Raw genomic sequence first — 14,094 nt, forward strand, 5'->3', positions numbered from 1 at the left:
GGTTTCCCCCGGGCTATGCCCGGTTTCCACCCACCATAATGCTGGCCGCCGTCGTATAAGTGAAATATTCTTGTGTATGGCATAAAACACCAATCAAATAAATAAATAAATTAACTGCAAATTTTCTTTTTGGACTTTACTGTGAGTATATATCAGTTTGTCAATGTCTGACTCTCACTTTGTGAACAGAAATTTGAGAGCTTAAAGTGTTCACCTCAACTTTCAAAATGTGTAAACAGAAAAAACTTTCATCTAAACAGGCCATATTACTTTGTTTTTTACCATTTTCTTGTAACTTGATATGGAAATCTCATGAGTTACATAAAACCCTACAAGACAGCATCTGCTTCAAACTTTTGAGCTTATGCCCTGCTAAGAATTCATGTGAGTTAAGGATGATTGCGACTAGATTTGTTTGATCAGTTGGTGTTTTAAACTGTACCTCACTAATATACCAATATTTCTCTCATACAATGGCAGCCAGCATTATGGTGGGAGCAAACCAGGCAGAGCTGGAGGGAAACCCACAACCATGCCAGTGGCAATTTTCTGCAGTGCTCACAAAATTTCTACCAGATTACCAAGTAGCTTTTAGAAGTTAAGTTAAACTATCAGTGGTCAAAGGGAGGGAATTCTGTAAATTAACAGCAAGTCAAGAATATTTCTGAAGTTGTGGAACTTAGACCGATCACACCATTTCCCAGTGAGAGTTACCTCCCATTGAACGGAAGATCGTGCATTCCAGACAAAGCTGGTTTAATATGTGATTTGTGTACTCTATAATGAAATGCGTTCACTTTGAAGTTCATTTAATATGTTGAGCCAACGTAAATACTCACTTTTGATTATTAAAAAGGGAATACCGGTCACCAAAACAAATAGGCCTATAACTTACCAGTATACCGGTATATGTGTTCAAATGTACAATGACATGGGAGAAAAGAGGGAATAAATTTGAAGAGTTACAAAGTCGACCCTATCCCTCTCCGCGACGTGGCTGCAAAGCTGTCGAAGTGGTGTGAAGCCATATCATTCATTCGCACATCAACAAAAGTTGGCGTAGGAGATTGTGATGTAGGTGTGATTAGGGGTCTAAGTGCGCAGTGTACCGGTACTGTGTGCTTTTGGTGCCCGAGGCTAAGGGGATGTGTAATTGTCCGTGGTCCGCCCAGCCACATGTATCAACATATCCTGTTTTGTGTATGAGAAAAAGAGAATTTACTATGTAGACCTGACGCTTTACTACCGCACGATGGAAGCGTGGACTGAGCATAGCGATCAAGGTCATACGACACGTGACCAAACGTATGTACATACGTACGACTTGATACAGGTCGTTCACCCCGAAATACAGTTATGGCCTGTGTTGACCATAGCCGCGTTCAGACATTTCTTACCGGCGGGAAAACTATATGATTAAAAAGCTTAGTGTGAAATTGAACCAGAACACAGATTCAGGCACACAGCATTGGGTACCAGGTACTAAAAAATGTATGTACGCAAAGCCTACGGTATGCAGAATGCCAACCTTGAATGAGAAATATAGCATGAATAATATCTGTAATGCGTTCCTTACCGGTGTGCACGTTACAGAATATCACATGGTCATGAATAGCCACATGTATTTACCTTGGAGTCGCTCATTGCCGTTCGCATCGCAACTTTTGTTTATAATATAAACAGTATACAATAATATTTCCGTCTAAAGAGCAGATCCAACTTGCAAACTGATCGAGACATCGCATGGGTTATAACTGTGATTTATGTTGGGTGGAGGAATGCCATTCTGCACAATCAATCTCATCCTGTCATGTGACAAGTTCCGGAAATACAGACACCCGGGACAGCTTTGGTGGGCAGCAATCCGCCCACATCACAGCTGTTCATCAGAGAGACTATAAAGCCCGTCAGAGTGGCCAACCTTGACCCATGCCAGTAACAGTGAAAATGGGGGTATTACAGATGTGTTTATTGCTTTTTTCTTCTTCTTCTGTGACGGTTGTCAAGTTACCGGTGCTTGCTTATGTAGCAGTAAGTCGGTGTTTTATATCTGCAGATCATCAGTTAGTAGGTCTACGTTGTTATCAAAAATTCATTCGTAGGCCCTATAGAGGCTATGTCACATGTTGTGAGGGTAAGGCTTGAATAAATCAGATTTAATGTATTTTTCTTTTAGAGCCCAAATTGTACTCTCTCGGAAGATATCAACCTCGCCAATGTTTGATTTGTAGTATAAAATGGTGACCTCATAGTAAAACATTTATAATGTGGGTCACTTTACGATTCCTTTTATAGACAGCGAAAGTCATTGACCTCAGTCTGTTATGTATGGACGTAAACGCAATATCGATGGGCCTCCATAAACACCCACTCGCTTGTCGATGCCTTTGGATTTTTCACTTCTATTAATATATCTGCATATTGAAAAACAAGATAACAATTACACTTTTGAACGGAATCAGTGTCAACCGTTATGACTCTAGTCATATTAGTAATTTGATTTCACGGAACTATTTCAGTGCCTACCTATAGCCAATATTCTTTGCTTCCTTACTCCAGCTTCCTAAACTGCACTTCTCATCTGATATTTTGACTGTAGACCTATACCGTAAGTTACAATCCAAGCACATGCGGAGCATACGAGACCAGCCACAATATGATCAGATAAAAATATCGTATCTGTAACAGGAAAAACCGCAGCTTTCCTAACTTGACTGCTAACAAGGCCATGTTTTAATCAATAGATTTATTTATTTGATTGGTGTTTTACGCCGTACTCAAGAATATTTCACTTATACAACGGCGGCCAGCATTATGGTGGGTGGAAACCGGGCTAATCAATAGATCGACGGGAAGACAAAACCTTAGCCACTGATTTAAACCTTGATTGGGAATAGGTTTATGGTACAGCAGTGCATTCAGTACAAAGCAAACGCAACCTCATCAGTGAGCTATCTTTATGTACGTCAGTAATGCACGTAATCATCTTATGACTGTCATAGGACTGCAAAGATATACATGTATTACTCTGATCATATGTAAATTAGTAAAGACAATTCGTGGAAGTCAACCATTCATGTAGGCAACATCAGGTAAGATGAGTGTTGATGCGAAGCTGATAATACAAACTAGTAGAAATCGATATCTATGTCCAGCAGAACAACTGCCACGTAGTGGTAAAAGTGCTGATTATATCTTTGATGCAACGTCACTAGCTGTTGTCACTGTCTCGGAATTACACATACCCGCATGCTGGCAGTGATGTTGGGGCGGGACTGGTCAGGTCAAGAAAGAGCATTTTGTTTAAGACTGGCGAGTGGTTGAATTGCCCTGATTGCCTGCAACCAACTTGGCAAAGGAATGTGTTGTTTCCTCTGTGAGCTGTACCACCGAGTATTTATCCAGGTCGTCGTAATGTTTGGCCACAGTTTGCAGTGACGTGAATACGTTCACTGCGAGATAAAGTAGCCCGGTCGTAGGGCAAGGAGCCTGAAACTGGCACTGACATCCTCTTACATCTTCGCTGTCCAAGTATTACAAATGGCTAACGAAGATGGTCCCCTGTTCACACCGTAGACTGCTACCTTTTAGGTTTGTAACATAAATGTTATCTTAGTCTCGAGTTAGAGAAAATATGGCCATCTAAATTCAGAATCAGTTTGACAGAGTATGAACCGTCCGCCAATGGAGGCTTCTCATACACTTGCTTAAATAGTTCTGCTTGTTTTTGGCACTTCTGCCGGGAATCCTGTCAAGATCTTGTACAGGTTTCATCACTTAAACAAATAATTTGTTATTACCTAGTACCACTGACTTATCAGCAATAGGTTACCACAGGGAACAGGATTTAGTGAAGGTGTAAGTAATATTTATGAGTATCACTCTGTCAATCATGCTTTATCTCCCAACAAACTACTCGCATGAAGACCATAGGGCTAAATAGCCTGTGCATTATATATCCCTAGTCAATGAAAACAAAACAATCGGATTCAAATTCCTCCAATAAGGCAAATAATTTTTTTTATTAAGAACGATAGGACAAATCTATAAGTTCTAGACGTAGCCTGTCTGCGTAAACACCTGTGGTTTGCCCAATCAAATAATATTACATATCTATACAAGTCAGACTCGACACTGAAATGTCTGGTACAAAAATATTCCTACACTGTATGTACATGAGGCGCTAGGGATAAAATGATTTAATGAGGAAACAATGTATCTGTATTGTGGCATGGATTAATCACCAAAGATACAGACAATCTGGACTCTCCAAACAAACAATAGATAATGCCTTTCTGGGCTTGAAGGAAAAGGGAGATGAAACATGCATCAAAAATGCAGGAATAGCAAATTCGAACAAGATAACAAAATCAATTTATCTCTTAATTTACATATACAAATAATTCCTAATCAAGTCTTATTATGAACAATAAAAAGAAAAAAAAAAAAAGAACAAAGCAATTTGTGCTGCTTACAAGCACCAAAAGCACTCTTCGCATTTACCAATGAAACCTTAACAGAAAAAATGGCCCTTTTCTATTGGTATAATAATTAACACAGCCAGGCTGCCTGTGGATGTGATGACAACAAATAAAACAAGGCTAATGATCGTTCATGATGACAGCAATGAATGCTTCACTGACTGGGGAGAGGGGGGGGGGAGATTAATGGGCAATGTGAATAATGACTGGCCCCCGATTCACCGATTGCTTGCTACTTACTGCTGTTATGGACACAAAACAGGTTCTCTATGCTGATGTTCTGCTGCTCCTGCGCAGGGAGTAACAGGTGCCCCATCAGAGGGGCTGATATGAGTTTCACATGGACAAACCAAGCCAGAGCCTTCTGCTATACTCTGTAGTCAAATATCTGATCACATATGGGCATAACTTTACATATATATTCATATAATATATATAGAGATTTATATATTTTATCTTCTTTGACATAAGTATCATACAACTTGTCATATTCCTGCAAAGGCCTACTCTGCCATGAATATGAGCTCCCAGTCCAGTATTCACAGCTTAACCACCAAGTAACAAATTATCACCAGCAAAATCTAGTAGCTTAACACACTGTTAACTGTAGTAATCTGTATGCACTATTCTTGCTGTCACTATGTTTGCAATACTACAATTAGTCTGTTTTTGTACCAAGTCTTCTTCACAGGGGACCACATCCCTTGTGTCACATTCTGTGTAAGTCACAAGAGAGAAAAAAAAAAGGGCAGTGTTACGTAATGTGTCACAAACCGTACACAGTATCACATGACCGATCACATGACCCAAATACTACACCATACCAGTAACTGCTCTGGCTGCATCAAAGTTCAGACGTTCTCCACCAGTTTCTCATCCACTTCAGTAACACGATCAGCACTGAATTATATCATAACAACAACAACAACACTTTCACATATATGTTCTAGTTCAAATTCTTGATAGAGATTTAAAAAAAAAAGAATCACCACAATTGTACATTATGTCAATGAAGTGTTTAAAATGGAAATGTTCTCTTCTTGGTGTGCTGGCCTGGTTGCCCTCGCCTGCCCTGCGTTGACAGCAGGCCTGTAGCTCTTGTACATGTAACATTATGACAGTAGTTGTCCCATCAGTTTCTGGACAGTTGTTTGCAGCAAATCTCTCGTTTGTACACAGCAAGTGTACATGGACTTCACCACGTAACTGCAGCACTGAAAATTCCATGGGAAAGTCATAAATCGGCTGCCATTTGTCTTGTCCAGTAAATAATAATATCTGTCCTTCAGCACAGTGAGGACTAAATCTGGAGTTATACACTGAGCTGTTAGACCCTCCCCTTGTGGCTGCAAGTGGTCTGGCTATCTCTCAGTTTGTCACACACAACCAGCCCTTAGTATTATCTTCCATCAGTTATCTTCATCCTCAGAATCGTAGTAATTTAGAATAGCCAAAGCATCTTTCACAGCATGGTAGATGATATTTTTCACCTGCAATGAACAATTTTTGGTGTTACTGGTAGTCATCATATCCTCAAATGAAAACAGAGTTGAACACCACTTGACCAGTACACAGGCACAGAAATGAAAACTCCTGTCAAATCTGAAATCTAAGTACTTCCGTCCTAAGAACTTGCTTATTTTCAGAATTTCAGGTGAAATTCCCAGAGAAGATACTAAACCAACCGTCTGAAAATCTATCAACTCAAGGAAAATCTGCATAACTGCATACAACAATTAACAATACTATTAGTATTCCTTCATGTTTGTCAATGTTCACTTCTGACTTCCATCAGGATGAACTTCATCCAATTTATTAGGTAACCATGGTAAATTAAACATAGCAGAGTGGTGTACTGGACCAATTTTGTAAACTGTGTTAGTCAACAGCACTCACCTGTAATTTGTCCTCATGGTTGGAGTGTGTGTCAGACAGGTGACGGAACTCCTGGGTCAGACGGAAGCAATGATTAAGATGCTCTGGGGATACAAAGTCCTCTGCCACCTTGATACAGCTGTGCAAGTTTCTCACCTACAAGATACAAAAATGTCCACGATCAGAAAAGGGCTTAACTGTGTGTAGCACCTGTGTCATGATCCCCTTTGATACTTCAAATGCACCATCAAGCCAGTGAAGCAACTTCACAGACACACATGTGACACTGTCTACAGTGAATGAATGGATGAGATTCAATGCCAAAAATCGGCAATATTTTAACCATACTTTGACGAGAACAAGCTATGCAGTTTGTCATGCTAAGAAATACATGTACAACTGAATGGTAAGCAGTTCTAACTGTGGAAGTTGACAGAAGGCTAAGTTACCTGATGAGGTGCCCCTGCAGGGATGAATACTGCATCGCCCATACACTGTATGATAGTGTAACCCTCCACCCCGTACTCCTTGTACAACCTTTTGCGCAGCGTCTCGTCTAGGTACCAGCTCTGGTCGTGGATAGGGTCATGATGGGGCTCAATCTTTTCACCTGTCTCCTTCCCCACCTGTAATAAGTAACCCATGCTAATTTTATTTATTTATTTATTTATTTATTTGATTGGTGTTTTATGCCGTACTCAAGAATATTTCACTTATACGACGGCGGTCAGCATTATGGTGGGAGGAAACCGGGCAGAGTCCGGGGGAAACCCACGATCATCCGCAGATTGCTGACAGACCTTCCCATGTATGGCCGGCGAGGAAGCCAGCATGAGCTGCACTTGAACTCACAGCGACCGCATTGGTGAGAGACTCCTGGGTCAATATGCTGCGCTAGCGCGCTAACCGACTGAGCCACGGATGCCCCAACCCATGCTAATTAGGTGAAGGACACTCAGGCAACACTGCTCATATACTGCTTCACTTTTCTCCTACCTGTGTCACTCAACTCTAAAACAATCACTTGGCTCTCACTACAAGCAGTCAAGGTCTTGGGCTGGAATGATGTGATATTGTGGCCTAGCTTTATAGTATGGACAGCATGGTAGACATTCTCATGGAAATCTAATACAAACACCTGACCCTGACCTTTTTCTTAGAAAGTTACCTTACTCTGCTGCTTATTTACTTGTTACTTGGGTATAAAGCTCACCTGGGCTTGATTTCTCTGTTAGTTTAGGTCAACAGATCAAATAACAAGTATACAAATGGGGAATGATTTATGAAGTGAACTTTGACATTTGTACCCTAGGACATCCACAACATTAAGGCACAAGAATGTACAAGTGCTCTGATGAAATGCAGAATGAGTTGATGTAGAACTCAATTGTCTCCTACCTTGTTGAGAAAGTCTCTCATCTTGTCAGCGTCTCTAGCATCAAAAATATGCCACAAAGCTCCTGGGACCTCATTTACTTCCCGCACCCGTCTCTTAGTGATCTCATCACAGCCAGCATCATCGATGGATTTCAGCGCAGCTATAAAAACATACAGGGCAACAAAACCTATTGATTTTTCATCACATTTCTGGGTTACTATGACAACTATTGAACACTTGGTGAAGAAAAAGCCAAGAGTATTGGCAATGACCTTTGTGTAACTGGAATACAAAGCCTAAAAGAATTCTCTGTGAGCTTGTTACTAATAATGCTACTTGAGTGCAAATACAGCTACTCTAGTCAGCTGGTCATTTAAGCATGCACCTACTAAACTTCAAGGAAACAAAAAAAAAAAAATTTTTTTCCTGACAATGAGATGAGGGATGCAATAGCAGTTGTATGAACACATGGTTATGACCCCTCAAAGTGCGTGCTGTGCACATAATGAAGACCTATAAACCTACTGTGTGATAATAAATGCCACAGGTGCCTTGTCAGCCTTAGCTACCAGTGTAGAAACTTTCATCATAACAGATAGTGGAACAACAAGCCTCAATGCCTCAGGCTAACTGAATATGTCAGCTGAGGATATGGGCTCATGAACACTGAACAGGTATAACGGCTGTGCCTGAGGCTATGCTATCATCTCCAATCCCAGCCTTGCATAGATGAACATGTTGTGGTAATGAAGGAAAAAAAAACACCCGTCTTTGACAGAAATGAGTCATTAAAGAGGGAGAACAAGCTGGGCTATGTCCTGCGGGCAAGCTTGATAAAAACGTTTGTCTGGAGGATATAGACCAGAAACAATCAACCGAGTCACGGTTTTAATTAGTACAGTAAATACCACACAGCCTGACATGACTGCAGATGAGGTCCATAACGGCCAGCATTATTTATGATTGCTGAGGATACCCAGGCCCAGTTTGTCCTATTTACTTTTTTAATCTTAATCTCTGCTGGGATCTTACAATACTGTCAGCATCATGGCAAACCTTTGATGTGGCTAACCTACATATAGCTATGTGACTGATGTTCTACAAATCCCTTCTTCCTGTCTAAATATTACACACACTCTACTGTAAATGTGAGTGTCTCATGACCAGCTGAATTTGAGGATATAAACACAGTTAATCTGGTAAGCATCTGCATTGCATGATGGTGTTACTGAGTTGGCCAGTGTAACCATGGCCACTGAACTGACTGACAATGCTGGTGTCTGGTGTGCTAATCTGTACACTATGACATCTTCTGTATACATGGATTGTCAGTGTTGGTTGGTCGGTGACCTACCTGCTTCATGAACCACTCTGCCACCAGGCCCATCCCCTGGGATCCCCACATACATCATACAGTTGACCGCATCTGACACATCCAGATGGAGATTGGTAGTGCCCTCTGTGGGGTGGCTGGCAGATCCTGTAAACAACACATCCATGCTGGTAACTCTACACACAAGTATTGTACATCAAGTCTACATGAAGCAGTCAGCTCTATAGTACTCAACCTCAAGCCAAACTTCATTAACATCAATGGATTTAATAAGCATAACTAGCCTTTTGTGATGGCTATATTATGAATTATATTGTGTTTACAAACTTAAGTTGACAGACACGTACCATAAGCATTGTACATCTTGGGTCCCAGGTCCGGCTTCACCAGGAAGTCTGGTAGACGAGCAGCCAGGTTTAGTCGACCATTTCTGTGGGTGTATTCAGGTAACGGAAGAACCCGCATCAAGTCCTCAAAGCGAGAAGGCAACAATTCGCTAAAGTCATCCCCAGGTGGCCAGTCCTTCAGCTTCAACAACGATGGCTCACCACGATTGTCTTTGACCCGTTCTGCACAGCAAAATGGGAACCTCAGTGTTTAGTCAAAACATAATTATATCTTCCAAAAACTTACATGAGCATAATGTTGCTAAAGGAATTTACTCTGAAAATAATGAGGATCTGATATAACAAGCTATTAAGACATTTCACAAGACACCCACTCTAATGAGAACACCAAAAGAACTTGTTGTGCTGTAGTTTTGACTACATGTTATTTGTTCATTGCAGTTCACAAAAAGATTGTGGTGGTATGTTCAACATATACCTTCATGCATATATCATGTTTTTATGTCCAACTGATACTTACTTCCAAGATATTCAAATCCATCCCAGAAATCTCTCATTTTATGGCCAACAAGAACAAGTCCAGTTCGTGTGTTCACCAAGTCATTCTCCAGTGGACCAAATTCCTTGGAAAATGCTTCTGGTCTCCAGAGCTTCTTGTTGATCAATTTGTCTACACCAGACACCAACACAGGTTGACCTCTCTTCCACTGCTCCTGGAAAATCTTGAAGTTGCCTTTGTGCTGGGGATCATGCAGACGCAGAAGGCGGCCATCACATAACCAGGAGTGGGGCACATCAGGGTACTTCACACTCGTTTCTGTCAAGTTCTGGACAGGGATTGGGGCATGGCTTACAATGCACGGTCTCAACTTTGGAATATAATTTGTCAATTTCAATGTTGTGTTTTCACCACTATCCTTTGGCAAGCTCTTTTCAACAACAGACTGAATAATATCATCAAGCGTACTGGTGAAAACCTTGGACTTCTTTTTGTTATCTCCACCAGTTTTCATCTTGCCTGCATTTTTTGTGAGAAGTTCCCTCAAAGTAGAGCAACCCGCAGGGTTCTTCTTGTCATCGGCACTGCCATCGGTTATGGGTGTGAACTGCTTGGTATCTCCATCCCCAAGCCTCTTGTTGTTCTCAATGTCCATAGAGGCGACATCCGCTAGGAGGTTCAGTGGAGAAGGGGTGTCTGGGTTATAGCTAGTGAGTGAGGGTACAGAGGATTTCACATTCCCATTTAGAGCAGCGTTGTTCGTGTTGAAACCCTCCAAATACGGATCAGCAGACTTCTTGGAACGTTTTCCAGGACGGTTCTCCCCCAAACCATTCATCAGACATTTCTTCTCAGAGCCAGAAACCTACAAGATGAATTCAACATTAAACCAATAGCAAAGAGCTTAAATCCCAAGCGGCTAGTTTACAAGAGGCTAATTTGACCTATGGTACACAAATTGTTACGCAAAAGATGGTTCTTCCATTCCATCAAAAGTATCTATCACTACGAGCCGTACAACCACAGATTCATGATCTGACAGAACTCAAAAACCATTTTTGTAACAGGCACTACAAAGAGCTTTGTAGTGCTGGACTATTACTACAGATACATGATCTGACAGAACTCACCAGTCCATTCTTGGGTTTATGGTCCTTACTTCTTCCACATGGACAATCTGAGGAGATGTTCCACTTGACTCTGATGTCATGTATCAACTCTCCCAGTTCCCACAGTGCTGAAACAACAAAGAGGCCATAAAGGATGAGCTGGAATCATAGTTGGAAACAAATACTGTGCCAGGTACAAACATTCAAAATAAAAAAGTTTCTATTGCCAGATGAGTTACTAAAAGTCTTCTTGAAATAATCCAAAACTGCATCATGGTTTGCATGGGATTATGAAAAAAACATTGAAATGGTTAATGGTTAATCTGTATGTTATGTTGACTCTATAGTCATACACACGGACAGTGGTGAGAACACTCCATCGTGGGCAACCAAAAAAGGAGAGAGATTTTCCCACTAAGGACCACTGGTCTCCCAACTTCACAAGGAGTGGTATCTTAAGCACACAGACGAATGTTTGACAGCTTACTGGATCCAGCCATATAAACTCCACACCAAAAAAATATCTAAAACACTACTGACACATAAACTCGGAAACGTTCCAAGTTTTATTCAACTCCACTTGCAGACACATCTTTTGACAACGCTACTTCATACCTGAAATCATCAGTCGACAACTCCTTTTCAGGCTACAATGACAACCCACCTGAGGCTTCTTCATCAAACTTGTTGATGGAGATATATGATAGTGTCTGGACAGAACTTACCACTACAGGGTATTATCTGGGTCAGCATGAGCTTCTCTGGTTCATGGGGCTGTCGGTTAGCACTACATCTCAACCAGTTGTGCTTGGCATCCATGAAGGCAGCCTCTGTGAAAACAGAACACAAATTGCTACCAGAGGGATATGTACATCTTCATCGTGAACCAATATCCAGTTACACTTAAGACATCATAAAACATGTGTCTAAATGTTCATTAGCACACATTCAGCGATATACCCCAAGGGCATTCATACATAAAATCCTGCAACAGCAGCAATGGCAAAGGCAATCCCCTTCTGAAGTTAACTGAAATACACGAAAGCAAGTTCATTCAATCATGGGTGATATCTAGGGTCAAACCTCTTCTTCATAAGATAGCTAAAATGTTCCCAAAATAATACCATGAAGTTATCATTAAATTTGTTTTAGAAGGAATTCAAGGTCAACCCAAACACAGCATAACATACATGCTTTTAGGAAAAGGCATGCTAAATACACAATTCATGAACAAAATGCAGCACACCACATCCGTCAGTGAGAAGTTGAGACAATAGGCCTACCTTCATCAGTGTCCTTCTGCATGCGAACCTTGAAGCAGTCCAGGCAGACAACAAAGCCACACTTCTGGCAGACCCAGTGGATGTTAAACAATGTTGTGTCGCAGGCATCGCACATTTCACGTACCCCAGTTACAGCTCGTTTCCAAGTGATTTTGGCTGAAAACATAAAGCATAGATGTCACATTATATATGTCAAAATATCATACTTTATGTAAATTTGTATATTTTACCATGCCTTACTGGACAAAGCCAAGGAATGCCTTTAAAAGAACTCTTTTTGAAAACATCCAACTTACCCATTGCAATGCTTTGCAACATTCTCCGTGCCTTCTTGGCGCATTCCAAAGTCAGGTCAATATTCAAATTCCAAATTTGACACGTCATAAAGCTACAATGTTGTATCTACTTACGCTCATCTCCAGCCCAGGCTCGCGCTTCCTTTTCCTGCTCAACCAGCTCACAGAACTTATCTCCAACCTTTGCAATTATATATTTGGCAGTCTCAATATCCAGAAGAGGCTCCATCACTGAGAAACAGAAAAAAAAAAAAAAGTCCAACAGAATTTTAGCAGGTTAATGCTAACCACCAAGAAGACTTCAATATAGAATGACGGCATTTTTTTAAGAATGTTTGATAATTAATTTACCTGGTACTTTGGGAATCCATGGTCTGATGTCATCTGGTTCAGCATCTGCCAGTTCTGAGAAGCCAGCAATAGCCAAGTAGCCTTTAGGGCTGTAACGCAGTCTTCTGAAGGCGTAAAAGCGACAGAAGATGTTGGGTAGTTTCTTGCTGCGTTGAGAAGGTGTCATTTTGCATTCTCGGCACTTCATAAGCTTGGGGGTGACCTCACTGCAGGAGCCATCTTGTAGAAAAGGCTCACAGGTCTTCTTCAGAATAGTCACTGAGGACTTTACAAGAGGTCGATTGAAATTTTCTGAAATCACAAAACACCAAACACTAATAGCAAATGGTAGACAGCTGTTAAACAGTTTTCTTTCTTTTGTGTCAGTTAATGACTTTCAATAATATAAGACAATTCGCTTACCTATGCTTTTGTCTAAATCTTCATGCGGAATTTCTTTGTTCTTCCTTTTCCTCTTCTTTTCTCTCTTTTCACTGCTGTCACTTAATTTATCAGTCTCCATATTTTCAGATTTACAAGCCCCCATTGCCTCTGGATCCTTTGAAGAGCTGCTAATCTTAGCCATCTCCTTCAAATGTTCCTGAAGAATTTTCTTGGTGGACTCTTGAAGCTGATCCCGTGGTTTCTCATCTTCATGGTTCTCCATGGCATAATCTTCTGCTTCCCTTGACTGCAGTGAGATGAAAATCAGGATCAGTTGAAAATCTTACATGGATGAGAAGCAGTGTGAATCTGGAGATTCCAAGATCCAAGAATAAGGTAGCAGGGTAGTACAGAAGGACAAAGGGTTGAGCTGGACTGTGCACATGAAAGTCAGTGGTAAGGAGCAGAGAAACAAGTGGACAACCAAACTCCCAAGTGTGAAGCAGATTAAACAAAGCAGTTAGTGAGAAAGATCCAGGAATAGCTTCATCATCTAGTGATGTCTAACCTTAGCTTTATGCCTCTCCTTGCTGCCATCCTCACTCTGTTCTTTCTTCACTTGGACTATTTTTTTCTTGCTGCCTGCAGTCCCACCCTCAGCATTTTCAATCTTGGACTTTTTTGCACTGTTGTTCCTTTTTCGTCTCCTGTTTTTTGCTCTCTTAAGTGGATTACCCTCCATACCCTGCTAAAAATAGAAAACAAATGTCAACTCCTCC

General features: G+C 41.0%; 1 protein-coding gene across 5 annotated transcripts in view; it reads right to left on the reverse strand.

Annotated features, from left to right (window-relative positions):
- Window positions 1–4,000: 4,000 nt before the first annotated feature.
- The window catches only part of LOC135468326 (probable JmjC domain-containing histone demethylation protein 2C), a 91,909-nt gene continuing 81,815 nt past the window's right edge, over window positions 4,001–14,094 (reverse strand). For 4 of the 5 annotated variants that reach the window (XM_064746513.1, XM_064746516.1, XM_064746517.1 and 1 more), the window contains 14 exons: window positions 13,884–14,063; window positions 13,355–13,622; window positions 12,953–13,243; window positions 12,716–12,832; window positions 12,306–12,461; window positions 11,748–11,852; window positions 11,044–11,150; window positions 9,935–10,778; window positions 9,415–9,636; window positions 9,089–9,214; window positions 7,755–7,894; window positions 6,806–6,982; window positions 6,378–6,512; window positions 4,001–5,971 (listed from right to left, as the gene is read on the reverse strand). In XM_064746513.1, the coding sequence (XP_064602583.1) occupies window positions 5,891–5,971; window positions 6,378–6,512; window positions 6,806–6,982; window positions 7,755–7,894; window positions 9,089–9,214; window positions 9,415–9,636; window positions 9,935–10,778; window positions 11,044–11,150; window positions 11,748–11,852; window positions 12,306–12,461; window positions 12,716–12,832; window positions 12,953–13,243; window positions 13,355–13,622; window positions 13,884–14,063 (2,949 nt within the window). In that variant the 3' untranslated portion in view covers window positions 4,001–5,890. The remainder of the gene's footprint in view (window positions 5,972–6,377; window positions 6,513–6,805; window positions 6,983–7,754; window positions 7,895–9,088; window positions 9,215–9,414; window positions 9,637–9,934; window positions 10,779–11,043; window positions 11,151–11,747; window positions 11,853–12,305; window positions 12,462–12,715; window positions 12,833–12,952; window positions 13,244–13,354; window positions 13,623–13,883; window positions 14,064–14,094) is intronic. The other variant, XM_064746514.1, reaches the window with a different exon arrangement.

The sequence above is a fragment of the Liolophura sinensis genome, chromosome 6 (genome assembly GCF_032854445.1).
Source record: "Liolophura sinensis isolate JHLJ2023 chromosome 6, CUHK_Ljap_v2, whole genome shotgun sequence".
In the NCBI taxonomy this organism is placed as follows: domain Eukaryota; kingdom Metazoa; phylum Mollusca; class Polyplacophora; order Chitonida; family Chitonidae; genus Liolophura; species Liolophura sinensis.